Genomic DNA, 19156 nt, shown 5'->3' on the forward strand with positions numbered 1-19156 from the left:
TTATCTAACTAGGAAAGCAGATAGACACATTTATTATTTTGTTAGTTTCAAACAGTTATTTTCTGAGTTTTTACTTCATCTGCCTTTTTACAAATGAGGTAGAGACAGGGAAGATAGAAAAACAGGATTAAATTATTTAAAGAAAATCATATTTGTAAGACCAATACTAACTAGAAATACTCAGTGACAGTTTTGTTTAAAGAAGAAAGACTTTGAGGGGAAACTTTTCCTTTTCAGTCTTGTTGTAAAATAGTTTGTGACATTTCTTTTTTTAAACCTATTTATGCAGTGTTTTCTTCTTTTATGCCTCTATTAAATAAATGTCATTAATAAGCAAATCAAAGAGATAATTTAATAAAACCAATCAGCTTCTTTTTGTGTTTATGGTATTCAGGAAAATGACATACTAAATTTGGAATGTACTCTAGGAGATGCTGTATGTATGAAAAATGAACAGTTATTTTCTTATCTGTTAAACTGTCATTTGATCTGTTGGAAATAAATATTATTTTAGCAGATGTTTGGCTTAATGGAGTGGCTATACCTATTGTGCTTGAGTTTCAGTTTTAAAAGAATTAAACTATACTAAACCATGCTCTTAACATAAGCTATGTTAATTATAACATTTTCTATAGAAATTTGTAGTGCCTCAGGCTCATCATTACAAGCATTTGTTATTACACTGGAGCTGTGCAAAAATGATATTTCAAGGTACTGGTAAACTGGATAAATCGTCTTATTTTAGGGGGATTATTTGATTCTTTTTTTCCTTTTGCAGCATTCATTATGACATTTTATTCTGGTATACAAGTATTATTAATGATACACTTGTTTAGATAGTAATAGAATTTGCCACTTCACCATAGAGAATTTCTCCCAGTGGCCCAAGGGGCACTGGGAAGTTAATAAAGGAAAACTACTCAATTCTGCATCAAAATAAATTCCATGTAATATGGGAACTTAAAAACAGATATTTATTGCCTTTTTTCCTGCCCCCATTGATTACCGCCAAAATGACCAGGTAATTATGAGAAAGAAATAGTTAACTTGGCCCTAACCCTATCTAAAAATGTCATCCAAGGCTGAGGAACTTGGAGGAATTTCTACTAGATATACTATTGATGGGTCACTTAGGAAAACCTGGTACCTTATTTGGAAGTCTGACTTGTAGGAAAATAATCAAAGTTCTGGGAAGTAGCATAGTTCTTGGGATAATTACACTGATAAGTAAAGAGATAAGGCAGGCTCTGGAACTGATAGACAGTATACCACTTGGAATCTATTTTACTATGTGGAATAATAGATTTTAAAAATAGGGACCAGACTGACTGTAGTAGGCAGAAGGCATGCAGTTGTGGTGGGTATTCTTCACACAGGGCAACAGCACTGTGAGAAACTCCATGTATGTCTTTACAACAAATGGTTTTGGGGAAACTGGATATCCACTGCCAAAAGAATGACATTTAAACTGAGCCGATTGAAAAGCTGGATATAGAAATCTTGTCTGTTATATGACTATTTATTTTAAATACAGAAGAGTAATACCAAGAAAAAGTTTCCTACTCTTAAATCGTCAAAGTGATAACATAAATTTACATCAACTAAGCCTCAGCATAAAATCTGAGATCTGCATTAAACAGCAACAAGATAGACAGTAAAGAAGCATCCATTACATCTACTTAGGAGCAAGCACTGGATCTTAGTTAATCTCATGTCAACGGAAGAAAAGTTTCTGCCACATAAAAGGAGAACATTGTATTTAATGTCCAAAGTGAAAGTGTAGTTTGAAAAAAATTAGTTACAGGGAACAGAAATTTATTTTAGACAGCACTTATTTTTTGTTTTAATAAAAACCAAGGAGCTAGAACATTTTACAAAAGTCAAGGTGGCAGTTAACGTAATGTGGACTACAGTCCATAGAGCCCCACAGTCTGACACGACTGAAGTGACTTAGCATACACAGTTCTGATTCCAGTGTTACCTTTTTAAAATTTTACATCATGGGTCAAAAATAATAGAAAAATCTCTTCTAATGGATGTTGAATGAAAAATAGATCAGATTCTGTGTATTTCTTTCTCCTGTTGTATTGATTCAGGCCCCACATATCACTGGTTTTGTCCAACTCTGAAGTGAAATGTCTGCTAGCATGTGCATAGCTAATTGTTTTCTCACATTGTATCCTCTAGTCCACCTGATAAAGGCGTTTTGCCAATGGCTTGTTCTCTTTTTCGTTTGTGAGAGTGATATTTCTCATTAACCTTGTGGCTAGTAAAAGTCTCTTGGTGATAGTTTGACTTGCACCCGATTTCACTATAAAGAGTGCTCTTTGTGTGTTTTTTTTTTACTTTTTCTTTAGCAACAAAATTCATCACTTTCGTTCTCCAAACCATTACTTGGTACTTGTTTTGGAAAAACTCATACAGGTCACTGCACTTTGAAAGTGAAATAAAAACTATATCTTTAGGTCACTGATCTGACCATATTTTATAGCAGAAAACTAGGAACAGATAGACTGATGGTTCAGTAAATTGAAATGTCAAGTATTTGGTCTTTGTTGTCATTCAGTCACTAAGTTGTGTCTGACTCTTTGCAACCCCATGGACTTCAATATGCCAGGCTTCCCTGTCCTTCACTATCGCCCGGAGTTTGCACAAACTCATGTTCATCCAACCGTCTCATCCTCTGTTGCCCTCTTCTCCTTACGCTGTCAGTCTTCCTCAGCATCAGGGTCTTTTCCAGTGAGTTGGCCTTTCACATCAGTGGCCAAAGCATTGGAGCTTCAGCTTCAGCATCTGTCCTTCAGTGAATATTCAGGGTTGATTTCCTTTAGGATTGACTGGTTTGATCTCCGTGCTGACCAAGGGACTCTCAAGAGTCTTCTCCAGCAGCACAGTTCAAAAGCATCAATTCTTTGGTGTTCAGCCTTCTTTATGATCCAATTCTCACATCCATACATGACTACTAGAAAAACCATAGCTTTGACTATATGGACCTTTGTCAGGAAAGTGATGTCTCTCTTTTTACTATGCTGTCTAGGTTTGTCATAGCATTTCTTCCAAGGAGCAAATGTCTTTTCATTTCGTGGCTGCAGTCACCATCTGCAGTGATTTTGGCACTCAAGAAAATAAAATCTGTCACTGTTTCTATGTTTTACCTATCTGTTTGCCTTGAAGTGATGCCTGGCATATTGAAGTCCATGGGGTTGCAAAGAGTCAGACACAACTTAGTGACTGAATGACAACAAAGACCAAGGGACTGGATGCCTGGTCTTAGTTTTTTGAACGTTAAGTTTAAAGCCAGCTTTTTCACTCTTTCACCTTCATCAAGAGGCTCTTAATTTTGGTATTTTAATGTTCTATTATTTTCCTTTTTAGCTGCTTATATGATACCACTTTTGTCCTGACACATACAGATTTATATTCTGTATACACTGTATTAGAGTCCTGTTCATTTTTTAAATTAATGCTGTTTTTATAAGTTGTATTATTTACTACTTTCATTGCTACTTTTAATCCTTCCATGAATCAGTGAACTATTTTTATTACTTTGATATATAATTAAAGCACTCAACTTAGTAAATGTAAACAGCACTCAGAAGATATGAAGGTGTGTTAGCTGACTTGAATGGAACATGATCATTAGTATGAACACATAGTTTTTGCAGAATATTGACAACTTTTAAAATTATAACATTCCTTTTCTTTGACAAAGGAGGCAAGAATATACAATGGAGTAAAGATAATCTCTTTAACAAGTGGTGCTGGGAAAACTGGTCAACCACTTGTAAAAGAATGAAACTAGAACACTTTCTAACACCACACACAAAAATAAACTCAAAATGGATTAAAGATCTAAATGTAAGACCAGAAACTATAAAACTCCTAGGGGAGAACATAGGCAAAACATAGGCAAAACTCTCTGACATAAATCACAGCAGGATCCTCTATGATCCACCCCCCAGAATTCTGGAAATAAAAGCAAAAATAAACAAATGGGATCTAATTAAAATTAAAAGCTTATGCACAACAAAGGAAAATATAAGCAAGGTGAAAAGACAGCCTTCTGAATGGGAGAAAATAATAGCAAATGAGGCAACTGACAAACAACTAATCTCAAAAATATACAAGCAACTTATGCAGCTCCATTCCAGAAAAATAAATGACCCAATCAAAAAATGGGCCAAAGAACTAAATAGACATTTCTCCAAAGAAGACATACGGATGGCTAACAAACACATGAAAAGATGCTCAACATCACTCATTATTAGAGAAATGCAAATCAAAACCACAATGAGGTACCACTTCACACCAGTCAGAATGTCTGCAATCCAAAAATCTGCAAGCAATAAATGCTGGAGAGGGTGTGAAGAAAAGGGAACCCTCCTACACTGTTGGTGGGAATGCAAACTAGTACAGCCACTATAGAGAACAGTGTGGAGATTCCTTAAAAAATTGCAAATAGAACTGCCTTATGACCCAGCAATCCCACAGCTGGGCATACACACCGAGGAAACCAGAATTGAAAGAGACACATGTACCCCAATGTTCATCGCAGCACTGTTTATAATAGCCAGGACATGGAAACAAGCTAGATGTCCATCAGCAGATGAATGGATAAGAAAGCTGTGGTACATACACACAATGGAGTATTACTCAGCCATTAAAAAGAATACATTTGAATCAGTTCTGCTGAGATGGATGAAACTGGAGCCGATTATACAGAGTGAAGTAAGCCAGAAAGAAAAATACCAATACAGTATACTAACACATATATATGGAATTTAGAAAGATGGCAATGATCACCGTGTATGCAAGACAGCAAAAGAGACACAGATGTGTAGAGCGGACTTTTGGACTCGGAGGGAGAGGAAGAGGGTGGGATGATTTGGGAGAATGGCATTGAGACATGTGTACTATCATGTAAGAAATGAATTGCCAGTCTGTGTCCGATGCAGGATACAGGATGCTTGGGGCTGGTGCACGGGGATGACCCAGAGAGATGGGGAGGGAGGTGGGAGGGGGTTCATGTTTGGGATCGCATGTACACCCGTGGTGGATTCATGTCAATGTATGACAAAACCAATACAGTATTGTAAAGTAAAAATAAAAAATTTAAAAATAAATAAACATTAAAAAAATAAAATCATAATGTTCAATACGATTACTTGAAGTTTTCTGGGAAATAATTCTGCTTTCTACATTTTGAAAATCATTGAGTTAGAAGAGCAGAGGGCACTACTGCTACTGTGGCTAAACACTTGGTTGCAAGTGTTAAATGTTCTCAGAATTATGTCCTGTGTTCTGCAATAACCCTGTTCCCATGATGCCTATGAGAACTGGAAATTAACTCTTCATTTGGGATTTGTTTTGCTTGGATTTAAAGTGGGTAAAATATTTATGGTACTTTGATTTGCAAATTTTTAAAAATGTAGTCCTAAAATATTTACTGTCTTCATTTTTCATCAGTTTTTCATACTCTTTAACTGATCATAAACCCTTGAGCCTATAGGTTTATTTAAATTAAAAAAAAATGTTTTACTACTGGATAGGGATAGGAGGCATGAAGGAAGCCAAGAGGAAGGGAGTCTGAAGTACTCCATCTTGGACACATGTAAGTATCTTCTCCAATCCTGTAGGCATTTTGGGTCATTTCCTCTTTTTCTTCCTTCCATCCTCTTCCCATGGGTACAAAGAAAATGATGAGCAGCTCTCAACTTGCCAACTTACATATAAGGTACTTTTTAAGAATCATCAGTATCTGTCTTTCAGGCCCAAACGTTTTTCCCCTCTCAGTTCTACCTCTACATGTACTGATAATTAATTACATTAAAGACTACATTTATAGCAGTCTTTGATTAATTCTCTGATTTAGACAACTTTAGGGAATTAGGAATCATGTTTTCTTTGTTTTTCCTGATATTGTAGCTTTGTGCTTCCTTTCTCCCTGTTATCAATCCTTGTTCTAAAACTTGGTCACTCTTTGCTGAGAAATGGTGTTCTTTGTTTCCTGCATTGCTGTGGTCAGGTCCAGGTTTCCGTGTGCTGGGACTGCAGTAGTTTAGCCAGACCCGTTGATTCTAAGTTCTCATTCTCCTAATATGCCAGTTTATTTCTTTAAAATCACTTTTATCAGTGTTCCTCTTTCATCTGTCCCGAATCCCTAGTTTTTAGGGAGTGTCTGGAACCCAATTTTACCTACCTAAGCAATCTTATTTTCTACTGTTCTCCAGCATAGAGAAGAGGAATTCTAATTTACTGTGTGCAACTCTTGTGCAAGGTAGGCACTGTACTAGGTACTTTACATATATTATAGGTTTAAATTTTTAAAAGTACTCTGCAAGGTAGGTATTTCAGTTTTCTTTTTATGTATAAATAAACTTGAGATTCCCGAGAAGGCAATGTCAGCCCTCTCCAGTACTCTTGCCTGGAAAATCCCATGGATGGAGGAGCCTGGTAGGCTGCAGTCCATGGGGTCGCTAGGAGTCAGACAGGACTGAGCGACTTCCCTTTCACTTTTTACTTTCATGCATTGGAGAAGGAAATGGCAACCCACTCCAGTGTTCTTGCCTGGAGAGTCCCAGGGACTAGGGAGCCTGGTGGGCTGCCATTTATGGGGTCGCATAGAATCAGACACTACTGAAGTGACTTAGCGGCAGCAGCAGCAAACTTGAAATTCACAGAAGAACGTAACTTGCCCCATGTCACAATTAGCATGGGTAGAAGAGAAATTTAAATCATCCACCTGTGTGATCTCTCAAAGCCTGTGTTTTTTCACATTCCTCTTGTATTTCATAGAATTCATCTTTTGTCATGTATCCCATGATGTGTCTGTTCTTAATACCATACTTTTGTTCACATGACTCTTTTGTCCTAAAATACTTTTATTCCTTTTCCACCTATCCAAATGATATCTATCCTTTAAGGACCAACTTAATAGTTTCTTTTGTGTATGCTTCTTTGTTCTTGTTAGCCTTTTTTTCTCAACTTTAGTAGAACTTTTAATATCTTATTCTGTTCTCTGTGTGTCATATGCATAAGTTTTCTGTTCCCAACTGGGGTAGAAATGCTTTGAGGGAAAAAGCCAAATTTATGTTTCTTTAAGGCCTACAGGCAAAGCATATAGAAGGTGCTCTATGAATCCTTATAAACTGATTGATCATATAGTGACATTTTATAAGTGTTTTGTAGTTTTCATAAAGCTAAGTTGAAATTTAAATGATTTTATCCTAATTGTATTTCCTTGTATACTAGTTTTTGTTAATACTTAAAAGGTAAATGTAAGCTCTAAACTTTGTTATATTTAGAATCAAATGTTGGGGAGAGCCATATTTTTTACTTTTAAAAGTTCCATTTCATTCATTTTTATCATGCTCTTAGAATCAGCTACCTATATACTTAAGTTATATGAGATAATATGAAAAAGAATAATGACATCTTGCAAGACTCCCACCTTCATCACCTCTTCTCTTGCCCAGGGATTTATTTTTGGAATATTAGTCAGAATATGTGACATATTGGAAATAATCTTAAATGCCTTTTCTGTAAATTTTAAATGTCATTAATACAGATTAATAGCATGGTGGTAAATTGAAACAACTTTGCTTAGAATAAGTTTAAATAGTTTTGTTACTTTTTCTATGGAGTTACTTTTGCTATGCTCTAATTATATTGAAATATTTTGTACTCTGTTTGCTTTGTGTTTTGGTGGAAAGATTGATATAAATTTCCTTTTTGTGTGTGATACTAACATGAATCCATGTCATTAACATGGAGGTAAGATTGCTAGGAGAAAAATCAACAACTTCAGATACGCAGGTGATACTGCTCTAATGGCAGAAAGTGAAGAGGAAGTAAATAGCCTCTTGATGAAGGTGAAAGAGGAGAGTGAAAAATCTGGCTTAAAACTCAACATTCAAAAAACTAAGATCATAGCATCCAGTCCCATCACTTCATGACAAATAGAAGGGGGAAAAATGGAAACAGTGACAGGTTTTATTTTCTTGAGGTCCAAAATCACTGCCGACGGTGACTGCAGCCATGAAATGAAACGATACTTGCTCCTTGGAAGAAAAGCTATGACAAACCTAGACAGCACATTAAAAAGCAGAGACATCACTTTGCCGACAAAGGTCTGCATAATCAAAGCTATGGTTTTTCCAGTAGTCATGTAAGGGTGTGAGGGTTGGATCACAAAGAAGGCTGAGTGCCTAAGATTTGATGCTTTCAAACTGTAGTGCTGTAGAAGACGCTTTTGAGAATCCCTTGGACAGCACAGAGATCAAACTGGTCAATCTTAAAGGTAGTCAACCTTGAATATTCACTAAAGGACTGATACTGAAGCTGATGAAACTCCAGTAATTTGGCCACTGATGTGAAGAGCCAACTGCATTGGAAAAGACCCTGATGCTGGGAAAGACTGAAGGCAGGAGAAGAGGGCAACAGAATGAAATAGTTGGATGGCATCACCGACTCAATGAATATGAGTTTGAACAAACTCTGGGAAATGGTGAAGAACAAGGAAGCCTGGCATCCTGCAATTCATGGGGTCACAATGAGTTGGACATGGCTTAGTGACTGGACAACTATAACAACAATATGAATCCAATTTCTTTTTACCTTTAAACTGCATATTCTTTAAATACACATTTATATAATAAAGTATAAAAAGTTAACCTTTAAGAAAGATTACTTTTTCCTGATCACTATTCATTTGGATTGAAGTAATTCTTCAGTTCTTTCAGTTATTCCTTAGAAAAGTATGTACAATTCACTTGGGAATTAACAATTTCTGTATGCCCTTATTTATGATTTTAATTCTAATTGTACTTTTCTCTGAGTTAGATCAATTTTTTGTGATAAACCTAGTTTTCTCTCTCTTTTTGTTGTCTTAGTATAGGGTTGGATTTATGATTTATCAGGTTCTGATGTCCAGTGTTAACATTTTTCTAATTTTCAAGGCATCCCTTTGAAACAGATTACTCCTTTTAGAAACTGATTTCTGTTTTAGTTCAGTTTTTAAAAATTGTTAAGCAGCAGAAACAATTCTGAGTAACTTTGGCAAAAAATAATTTGGTAAGTGATACTAATGAACAGATTTGAATTAAAAACTAAACAATGAGACCTTGGGAAAGAGGAAAACTAAGAAATTCTGGGGTGCTCTTAGGCATGAACTAGGAGAGCTAGTATACTCACTTTTAGAGGCTATAATCTGCTGATTGAACCCTGCTTACTTTGTGTTTGTTCTCAAAATTTAATTTCCAAGAGAACAAAAAATAGCTTGGTCCTTTGCTCCCATCCTGTTGGTGGTTGCAATGGCAGCTGGGGTGTTTGTGGGTATGCTAGTGAGTGGTATAAAGAATCAGGTGGTGACTGTCTTGCCAGAATCCTAGGACACTGGATTGAAGTGTTATTCAAAGGAATGAAGGAAGGTATTGTGGACAAGATTAAAAGCAATGCCCACTGAAGTTATGTTTTTATTATATGGTATGAATAAGTTGACACATACATGTAAACAAATCCAGGATAGTTTACTGTTGTCATATTGCAGCTATCCTATATTGAGCTGCATACTTTACTTCCAAAGGTAGACAACCCAAAGTCTCATTGAGCTACGGTACCAGTTCTGTTGGGCAGTTAGGAAAAGTAAGTCTTAAAGACTAATTTGATTGGAGGTGGCAGGAGCTGGATTGTCAGAGGTTAAGGTGAGACTGAGTGATGAGAGAGAGGAACCAAAAGATACAGATCACAAAGAATCATTTTACTATAGTAGTATTAGATGACTTTAAAGGTAGACCAGTCATACAAAAGGAATAAAAAGAAAACAGTAAAAAGATGCACTGTAAATTTTCTGTAACATCAGGCATATGCCAAAACAATTGGTCACTTTATTTAAAGGTTCTGTACCTGCAAATTAGTCTAACTTAAGGATATGGTATGTTTTATAATGCTTATGGAGTTTTTAGTATTCTTATATGTTTTTAGTAACATTATATTTTCTGTCTCCAAAACTAGATACTATCTTTGACATCTGTTATAGTGTCAATTTCTTTGTAGGATTTTTTTTATTAGAGTAAAAAGATTGTGTTACACAACAGATAATTGGCAGTGAGGAAGTAAAAATATCAAAATTGTAAGTTTTTGCTTTGGTATCATCTATAAAACATGGAGTTCTCTACTTTGGTATAGATAGATAACTTTGGAGAACCCAGCTGTTTTTTATGGCGTTCTCTACTTTGGTATGGATAGATAACTTTGGAGAACCCAACTGTTTTTTAAAGTATTTGTTTTCTTATTCTGTATATATTATCATGGTTATTTCACTGGTGTCGTATAATGCTATATCTGTTTATTGTGAAACTTTACTTTTAGCTGACATCTGAAATGTTTGAAGCAGATCTTGAGAAGGCATTGTTGCTGAGTAAATTGGAATATGAAGAACACAAAAAGGTATTTACACATTTATTGATTTAGATATTTTAAGTCGTCAAAAGTTTGAACCAGCCTTCCTGAATTTTGTATAAAAGTTCTCCTTTAAAGTCTGTTGTAAAAATCCATCCTTGTATCAAAGTATTAACATAAAGTTTTTATGAGATTCTCCTCAAGTTTTGAGATATACCACAAACATGTGGTGTCTGGTGATTTGGAATGTTTAGTTAAGAAATTTCTCCACCCACAATGAAAGGGAGAGAGGAAATGAATAGCAGATGATTTATTTTAACTTATTTTAAATGAACATAGAAAATAGTTAAGATTTTAAAATTTGAGTAACTGTATACAGGGGCATCCATTAAAAGACCCTCTACTGAAGATATACTGTAGTTAAAGTAAATGAGAGGACGTTTCTGATAATTTGACCTTGTGAATTTAGCATTTATCACTAAGCTTTAATATTGGGCTATGTGTTGAAATGCATTATATAGCTTGTAACTGTAGGGATATTTAAGCAAAAAGTAGCATTTGTTTCTATTTTCTGTATTTAAATTGAGCATTTATATTATCTTCATATTGTTTAACATTTTAGTCTTTTGCATACATTGGTAATTTTTTTTTGGTCTGTAAAATTTATTCAACTTGTGGTTACTTAGTGGTTGATCATAAATGGCCTTTGGGCTTAAGGGCCTTTAGACTATATCACTGTACCCTAACTCCTTCACTCAACATGAAGGGTGTAGAGAAGTGAACATTTACAGTAGATGATTTTGCTATTTATTTGTAGCTCAAGGGAAGAGGATGAAAGTTGCCAGTGGACTTGGTACACTGTATATGTTAGTTTCATTTTTCATGTCCCTATTTGTATTATCTGGAATAATCAAGAATAACTGTAATCCTTACTGTTATTTGTTCATTTAGACAGAAGGCTGGCAATTACAAAAGTGGATTCAGCTAGCTTTACTATGATTTAATCATTTAAATGAACTTTCAGATTACACTGGAAAAATCCTCCTGACTTGCTCGGTTCGAAGATAAATTTATCAAATAGAATATTATCTTACAGTGGTGATTTGTTGTTAAATATATATCTACATTCTAAAGCTAAAAGGATTAGCCATACCTTTAGAGGAGGAGTAGAGTAGATGGTATTGGTAAAATATGCTCCCAGCCAGTTTTTTTGAGGCAGTCATAGGCCTGGTACCTAAAAGCGCAGGTTTTATTAGACTATAATGATTCTCAGAGAATGGTCAAACTCCTTTTCTATGTGATGGCTGCTGCTGCTGCTACTTAGTTGCTTCAGTTGTGTCCAGCTCTGTGCTGCCCTATGGACTACAGCCTGTGGACAGGCTTCTCTGTCCATGTGATTCTCTAGGAAAGAATACTGGAGTGGGTTGCCATACCTTCCTCCAGGGGATCTTCCTGACCCAGGGATCAAACCCGGGTCTCCTGCATTGCTGGCACATTCTTTACTGCTGAGCCACGAGGGAAGCCCCATGCAGTGGCTACTGCTGCTGCTGCTGCTAAGTCGCTTCAGTCGTGTCCGACTCTGTGCGACCCCATAGACGGCAGCCCACCTAGTTTGATGTAATTACACTGATGTAGATATTAAGTCAGTATTCCAATAAAATAACTATGATTATTTTAGCCTAAAGGTTTTCGTAATAGCTAAAGTGTGGGATGGCATTTTCTATCCGGTCACTCACTCACCAAATATTTTTTTGAATAGTCAAAAATTGCTAGGCATGCAGTACAAAAACAGAGACATGGTCCAAGCTATTGAATTTAGTAGAAGGAGTGAAGTGAGAGACATACATATAATTGTAGTTTATAGTATTGAGAGATTTTATGTTTTCATTGCGGTGGGAATTCAGTAAAATAGAACTTTCTGTGCTTTTGATGGGGGTGGATTTTAGGAAAGGATTCTTTTTTTGTTTGATAAATCTGAAGTGTTACAGTATGTAAATATGAGATGTATAGTGTGTTAGTTTGATATATTTGTATATTGTAGTATGATTGCCAGTGAAGTGATATTTATCATATGATAGTGTTGTAATATGTAGTATTATTGATTTTTATTCATTATACTGTGCATTGGATCTCTGTGGTTTATTTATTACTCATTATAAGTTTGTATACTTAAACACTGTTGGTCTCATCTTACCTCCCTTGGTAACTACTTTTACTCTTTTTTAATAGGTTTGACTTTATTTTTTTTTAAAAGATTCATCATATAAGTGATATCATTCAGTACTTCTCTTTGTCTAACTTATTTCACTGAGCATAATGTTATCAAGGTCTATCCATATTGTGACAGGATATCTTAGGATGGCAGGATATCTTAGGAAAAGGTTTTTAAAGAGGAGTCTTACTTGATGTATTAAAAGTTCATCAGTAGGCAAGAGAAAGGCATTCTCAAGGAAGGAGAGGTGAGTATATATCTTGTATGTATACATGTGAAAGAGTAGCATTTTGAAAAACTGTAATTTAGTACCTAGAGTTGCTGGAGATACTGCCTCCAGAATAGACTATAAACATTGTGTGCAGATGTAGGAGATTGACTTTTATACATTTGTTGGGAGAGAGCTGTTGAATATTTTTAACTTTTAGATTTCAGGTTTTCATTTTAGAAACTCATGCTATAACAGTGTAGAAGATGAGTGGTGGGGCTAAAACTAGAGAGTATTGTAATGTCGAGTTAAAGAAGGCAAGGGAAATGACAAAGTATGAAGTCCATGGGGTTGCAACGAGTCAGACACGGCTGAGTGACTGAACTGAACTGAACTTCCCTGCTGGGGATGAATAAAAGAGAATAGATTTAAGAGCTCTTTAGGAGATAAGCTCAACAAGACCTAGTAACTAATTTGCACGTAAAATATAAAGGAAGAATAGGCAAGGATCACTGAGGTTTCTAGCCTAGACAGTGTAATGATGGTGACATTAAATAAAGTACTCACTAGGAGTTCAACATGCTTAGTTTGCAGATGTTTATTGAACATTCCATGTGAGTTGTCTGTACATACACAAGTCATCAGATAGAACTTAAAATTTTGAATTTAAGGAACAACAGGTATAAAGGATATGAAGATAGATTAAGAATGGACTAATGGTGAACAGCAGCTGCATTTTAAAGAACATAGTTGGGAAAAGAGAAACCAGTGAAGGAGAAATAAGCATAGTCAGAAGTATATTGAGGAAACCAAGAGATGCTTAAAAAAAAAAGTCTTTGGATTTGGCTTTGAAAAAGAAAACTGAAAGTGTGAGTTGGTCAGTTGTGTCTGACTCTGCCACCCCATGGACAGACCCCATAGCCTCTGTCCATAGAATTCTCCAGGCAAGAATACTGGAGTGGATTGCCATTCCCTTCTCCAGGGGATCTTCCCAACCCAGAGACTGAACCTGAGTCTCCCGCATTGCAGGCAGATTCTTTACCATCTGAGCCACCAGGAGGCTGACTTTAATTTTAGTGTCAGAGACTAGCAGAAACCAGATTTCAGTTTGTTTGAGAAAGGAAATTGACCCTAGATTATTGTGTTAACTTTGGTCCTAAAATGAAGAAGAGGATGAGCAACTCAAGAGTTATAGATCAAGGTATAAGCTTTTAATTTTTATTTTAGTGTTTAATAGGCAAAAGATTAAGTATATCCGTAAACAGGTAACTTTTTATACAGTTTGGCTAGCCTCTGTTTTGATTTTTTTATTTGCCTCTTTAAAAATATGACTTTAAGAAACATATTGCATATTGGTGAATTGATTTTACTGGTGTAAACCAAGCTTAATTATTGTTGGTAATTTTTTTTAGGAATATGAAAATGCTGAAAATGCATCGACTCAGTCAAAGGTTATGAATAAAAAAGACAAAAGAAAGACTCATCAGGGAAAAGACAAACCTCTCACAATATCACTAAAAGAGTTTCAATCTGAAGGTAATATATGTACAAAATCTATTAAGCCAGAGAAACTACTCTGAGTCTTTGTATACTTAAGTTTAAGTACCTTTCTAATTTTTAAACTAAGATTGTTTCATTAATATGTTACTTAGAATGTAAAACATGTAAACCTGCTTGGAAATAAACTATTTGGGGGTTAAAGTGATTTAAAGACAGTCATTAAAACCTCATAAGGTTTCAGTAAGAATTTATCTTTCTGTATTTCTGAATTTGCCCCTTTTCTAAAATTCACTGAAAATAAAAATTGATATTTATAGTTTTGAGTCATCTTGAAACATATTATTGTCCTTACACATAAAATAATTTGACTTACACTAAACCAGAAATAGGAGGCTTCCCAGGTGGTGCAGTGGAAAAGAATCTGCCTGCCAGTGCAGGAGACATAGAAGACATGGGTTCGATCCCTGGGTTGGAAAGATCCCCTGGAGAAGGAAATGGTAACCCATTCCTGTAATCTTGCCTAGAGAATCCCATGGTCAGAAGAGCCTGGTAAACTACAGTCCATGGGGTTGCAAAACAGTTAGACATGACTTAACAACTAAATAACAACAAGCCATGCTTACGCCAATCAAAACAGTTGCTGAACAGATAAACAGCAAGGTCCAACTGTATTGCAGGGAATTATATTCAAAGGAAAATAAGAGTAGTTGCTGACCAAATGAACAGCTGTTTGTTCATTGATCTTGAAGTCAATTTGCCTCTTATGAATTTAAACTTAATACACTGGTCATCCCTTGGACTGTAGCCCACCAGGCTCCTCTGTCCATGGAATTCTGCAGGCAGAGAATACTGGAGTGGCTTGCTATTCCCTTCTCCAAGGGATCTTCCCAACCTGGGGATCAAACCCAGATCTCCTGCATTAGAGGCAGATTCTTTACCATCTAAGCCACCAGGGAAACCGTCAGTGAGGATTAGTAAGACCATAACAGTAATATATATATAAAAAAAAAAACTTCACTGTTTTTAGAAACAAGCCTGTCTGTGAGTTCAGTTCAGTCGCGCAGTCGTGTCCAACTCTTGGCGACCACATGAACCACAGCACGCCAGGCCTCCCTGTGCATCACCAACTCCCGGAGTACACCCAAACCCATGTCTATCAAGTCGGTGATGCCATCCAACCATCTGATCCTCTGTCATCCCCTCCTCCTCCTGCCCTCAATCTTTCCCAGCATCAGGGTCTTTTCAAATGAGTCAGCTCTTCGCATCAGGTGGCCAAAGTATTGGAGTTTCAGCTTCATCAGTCCCTCCAGTGAATACCCAGGACTGATATCCTTTAGGTTGGACTGGTTGGATTTCCTTGTAGTCCGTGAAGTTAGGAATAAATTTAGAGGATTGCATTGTTTACATTTAAGGATGAGGAAAGTTTTTCCTGTAGCTGACTTTTCTGATTAAGTCACTTTGTTTTGGGGTTAAAAGAACAGATACATGTTAAATTTCCAATTTTAGTAAGAATGATTTTATGTAAGAGTTATGTCATTATAAACTAGGCAAAGATATGAAAAGAATGTTTTTAAAAACTTTATTTATCATATGTTTAAATACTATGTAAATTTATTAGATGAGTTGAGAATGACATTAGTATGATATTGTTAAAGGCTGGCTGCACAACTATTTCAAAACATGATAAACACTATCATGGTTCTTCCCTGGGTTTCTGGCTTCACGTTGAATACTAAGTAGACATGCAAGAATGACTGAGTAGCCTATCAGGATTTGGTAGTTTGACCTGAAACACAATTTTGACATTTACTGGTTTTATGGACTCTATTCTGATCAGTGGATGCTTTAGAAAATTGGACCCAGCTTTTAGATTTGCAAATAGATTTCTCATAAGAAACTATGCTGTTAAATTATTTTTAGTCTTTGAGAATGGAAAGTTTCTACTGTGCCTGAGAAGTATTATTAAATATTAGATACCTTGGTCATCTCCAATTTAAATAAGAACACTTGCTACCTATTAGTTTCAGCCTTTTGTCTATGTGGATTCCCTGTGTCTTCCTTGTAATCATTTCCCAGAAATACCATGTTGTTACTAAGTCAGTGGTTTGTTTAATTTTGATATAGTTGTGTCAACATAAATATACATTAATTTTTAGGATTTTTTTCATAGTATTATCACTATAATATGTGGTTTAAAAATTTTTAAAAAACCTAGCTAATAGTTTTACAGGACACAAATTACTATTCTACCTTTTATCCCACAAAGGCAGTGGTCTGTACAATCTTTACCTTGTGATTTGATTTTAGACATGTTTACCTCTCTTCACGTGCTCCCCCCAAAAAAACAGTTACGTGAAACAACAAATCTAAAATATATGAAATTCAAATGTTTAGAGTTTAATAATACCCCTTGGTATGGGTGGCATTTATTGGGATGTGAATCCTTAAGCTGAACAAATTAGTAATTACATGGTAAATTTTAACATCTTATCCCTAGAAAAGTAAATCTGATGTGAGTCCCAGACAACCCCCAAATGACTTCTGTAACTCTTATTGTTGTTGTTCAATCGCTAAGTTATATCCAACTCTTTTGCAACTCCATGGACTGTAGCCCACCAGGCTTCTCTGTCCATGGAATTTCCCAGGCAAAAATATTGCAGTGAGTTGCCATCTCCTTCTCAAGGGGATCTTCTTGATTCAGGGATGTAGGCGGATTCTTTACTGCTGAGCCACCAGGGAAGCCTGGTGTAACTCTTATAATTTTGAAATTCTTTTCAATAACTTAGTTTAAATATTTTGCACATATTGAAATATTTTATATGTTAATGTACTTCAGTGAAGTCTCACTTTTTTTTTTTTGTCTACAGATCACATTAGTAAAAAGACTGAGGTAAGTGTTATTGTAACCATCTTTATTCTAGAAAACATTTGTTGGTTTTAAGAGTAGTACTTTAGTGTTTATAAGTTTTTTTTGAGATATAGCCATTTAAAGGATAGCCCACGTTTGTCATGAATAATTAAACTCAATCCTTTGTCTTGCAATTAAAATGATATAAAGTACAGTACAGTAGAATAAAAAATACTATTTGCATGAAATACAGTGTCATTTGACTTTAGCATCCTAATTATTGTGTGTCTAAAGGTTACCACATGAAAAAAAAAAAAAGGTTACCACATGTAAGTTTAAAATTTTAGGGAAAAGTGGTATAATACTTGAAACTTTATTAAAAAAAATCCTGAAACCATGACTTGGAATATTTTGGAGTTATAGAAATTGTGAGGTAAGCTCTGATTTTATTGTTTATACCTATGGATAAGATTAACCTGGTCATATAGTTCTCTTATCATTTGCCATTAGAGGGTAGTGCAACCTACACATACTTTTCTAGTGTTATTGGTTACTTTTTTCTGTTAAGACTAATACAGTCTCTATAAACCTTTTAGCATTGGCAGATACTTCTATAAAATACCTTCTAATATTGAGGAAGATACTAATAAAATGTTAAGGGTTCTTTGGCTTCTTTAGGTAATAATCTAAGGTTTCATTATTTTTGTGTCATGTATGTTTTCTTGTTAGTAATTCCATTAATTGATTTTTTTAATAGTCAGATGTTCCTTGATTTCACTGTAGAATACATACATAGTTTTGAATATTTTTGTTTGTTTCAGATGTTTTCTTGACAGGTCAGGGAAATGAAATCCTTTCTAAGAAAATCATATCTATATAACTCTGTAACTATATTAGTAATATAATCCTCAGCTGTGTACTCAAACACAAAACTCATTTATTGTTAAAACAGATGATTGAAATTCTTTTAAAGTTGTTTACAAGCCACTATCACTGTTTTTAGATTAAAATTTAAATGACTGCAAATATAGACTGAATATTATATATTAGAAGATCCTCTGAAGAAGGGAATGGCTACCCACTCCAGAATTCTTGCTTGGAGAATTCCATGACCAGTGGGCTACAGTCCATGGGATCACAAAGGGTCGGACACGACTGAGTGACTAACACACACACACACACATTAATTATGTGTTTGAAAGTGGAAGGTGTGTACTTTTGGACTGATTTTACTTTTTTTTAATCCATTGATTTATTGGGAGGGTAGTTTTATGCAAATGATAAAGCAGATACATGTATTCTTCAGATAGTACTGGCAACTGTTAGTGGAGGGAAAGATAATTTTTATGAGCTATTTATGCTTGCTTTTTTTCTTCACTGACATGAGAGGAAAAAAAAAAGCAGACTGACAGGATCTATTTAATATATTTAACCCAAGTTGCATTTAAACAAACATGTGACATAACATATGTTTTGTGTTTCATTATAGTTCTAGGCCCGTATTTATGTATTTTAAAATAATTTGATATGTAATAAAATTCACTGTGAGTAATCTTGATGATTAAGATGTTATAAACATTTGTAAATACAGTCTAATTATAATTTATTTCCTACATAAATATTTTAAGAAATTGGTCACAAAAATATGTATCACATTATTCTATGATATGTATTAAAATTATACCAAAGTTATGTTCTGCTACTGTTGAATGTATTACTGATTTTCTGGGGATTTGGATACTTAAACTGAAGAAATTGAAGAAATCAGGGGAATTCTTAAATTGAAGAAAGTAGGGAAAACCACTAGACCATTCAGGTATGACCCAAATCAAATCCATTATGATTATACAGTGAAAGTGACAAATAGATTCAAGGGATTAGATTTCATAGAGTGCCTGAAGAACTATGGATGGAGGTTCGTGACGTTGAATAGGAGGCAGTGATCAAGACCATTCCTAAGAAAAAGAAATGCAAAAAGGCAAAATGTTGT

The 19156-nt window shown here is 35.1% G+C and overlaps 1 protein-coding gene across 4 annotated transcripts in view; it reads left to right on the forward strand.

Moving 5' to 3' along the window:
* GKAP1 (G kinase anchoring protein 1) overlaps positions 1–19156 on the forward strand; it is a 90742-nt gene that overhangs the window by 17690 nt on the left and 53896 nt on the right. For all 4 annotated transcript variants that reach the window (XM_069575847.1, XM_069575849.1, XM_069575848.1 and 1 more), the window contains exons 5-7: positions 10369–10446; positions 14231–14354; positions 17186–17208. In XM_069575847.1, the coding sequence (XP_069431948.1) occupies positions 10369–10446; positions 14231–14354; positions 17186–17208 (225 nt within the window). The remainder of the gene's footprint in view (positions 1–10368; positions 10447–14230; positions 14355–17185; positions 17209–19156) is intronic.

This window comes from Ovis canadensis, chromosome 2 (genome assembly GCF_042477335.2).
Source record: "Ovis canadensis isolate MfBH-ARS-UI-01 breed Bighorn chromosome 2, ARS-UI_OviCan_v2, whole genome shotgun sequence".
NCBI classification, from domain to species: domain Eukaryota; kingdom Metazoa; phylum Chordata; class Mammalia; order Artiodactyla; family Bovidae; genus Ovis; species Ovis canadensis.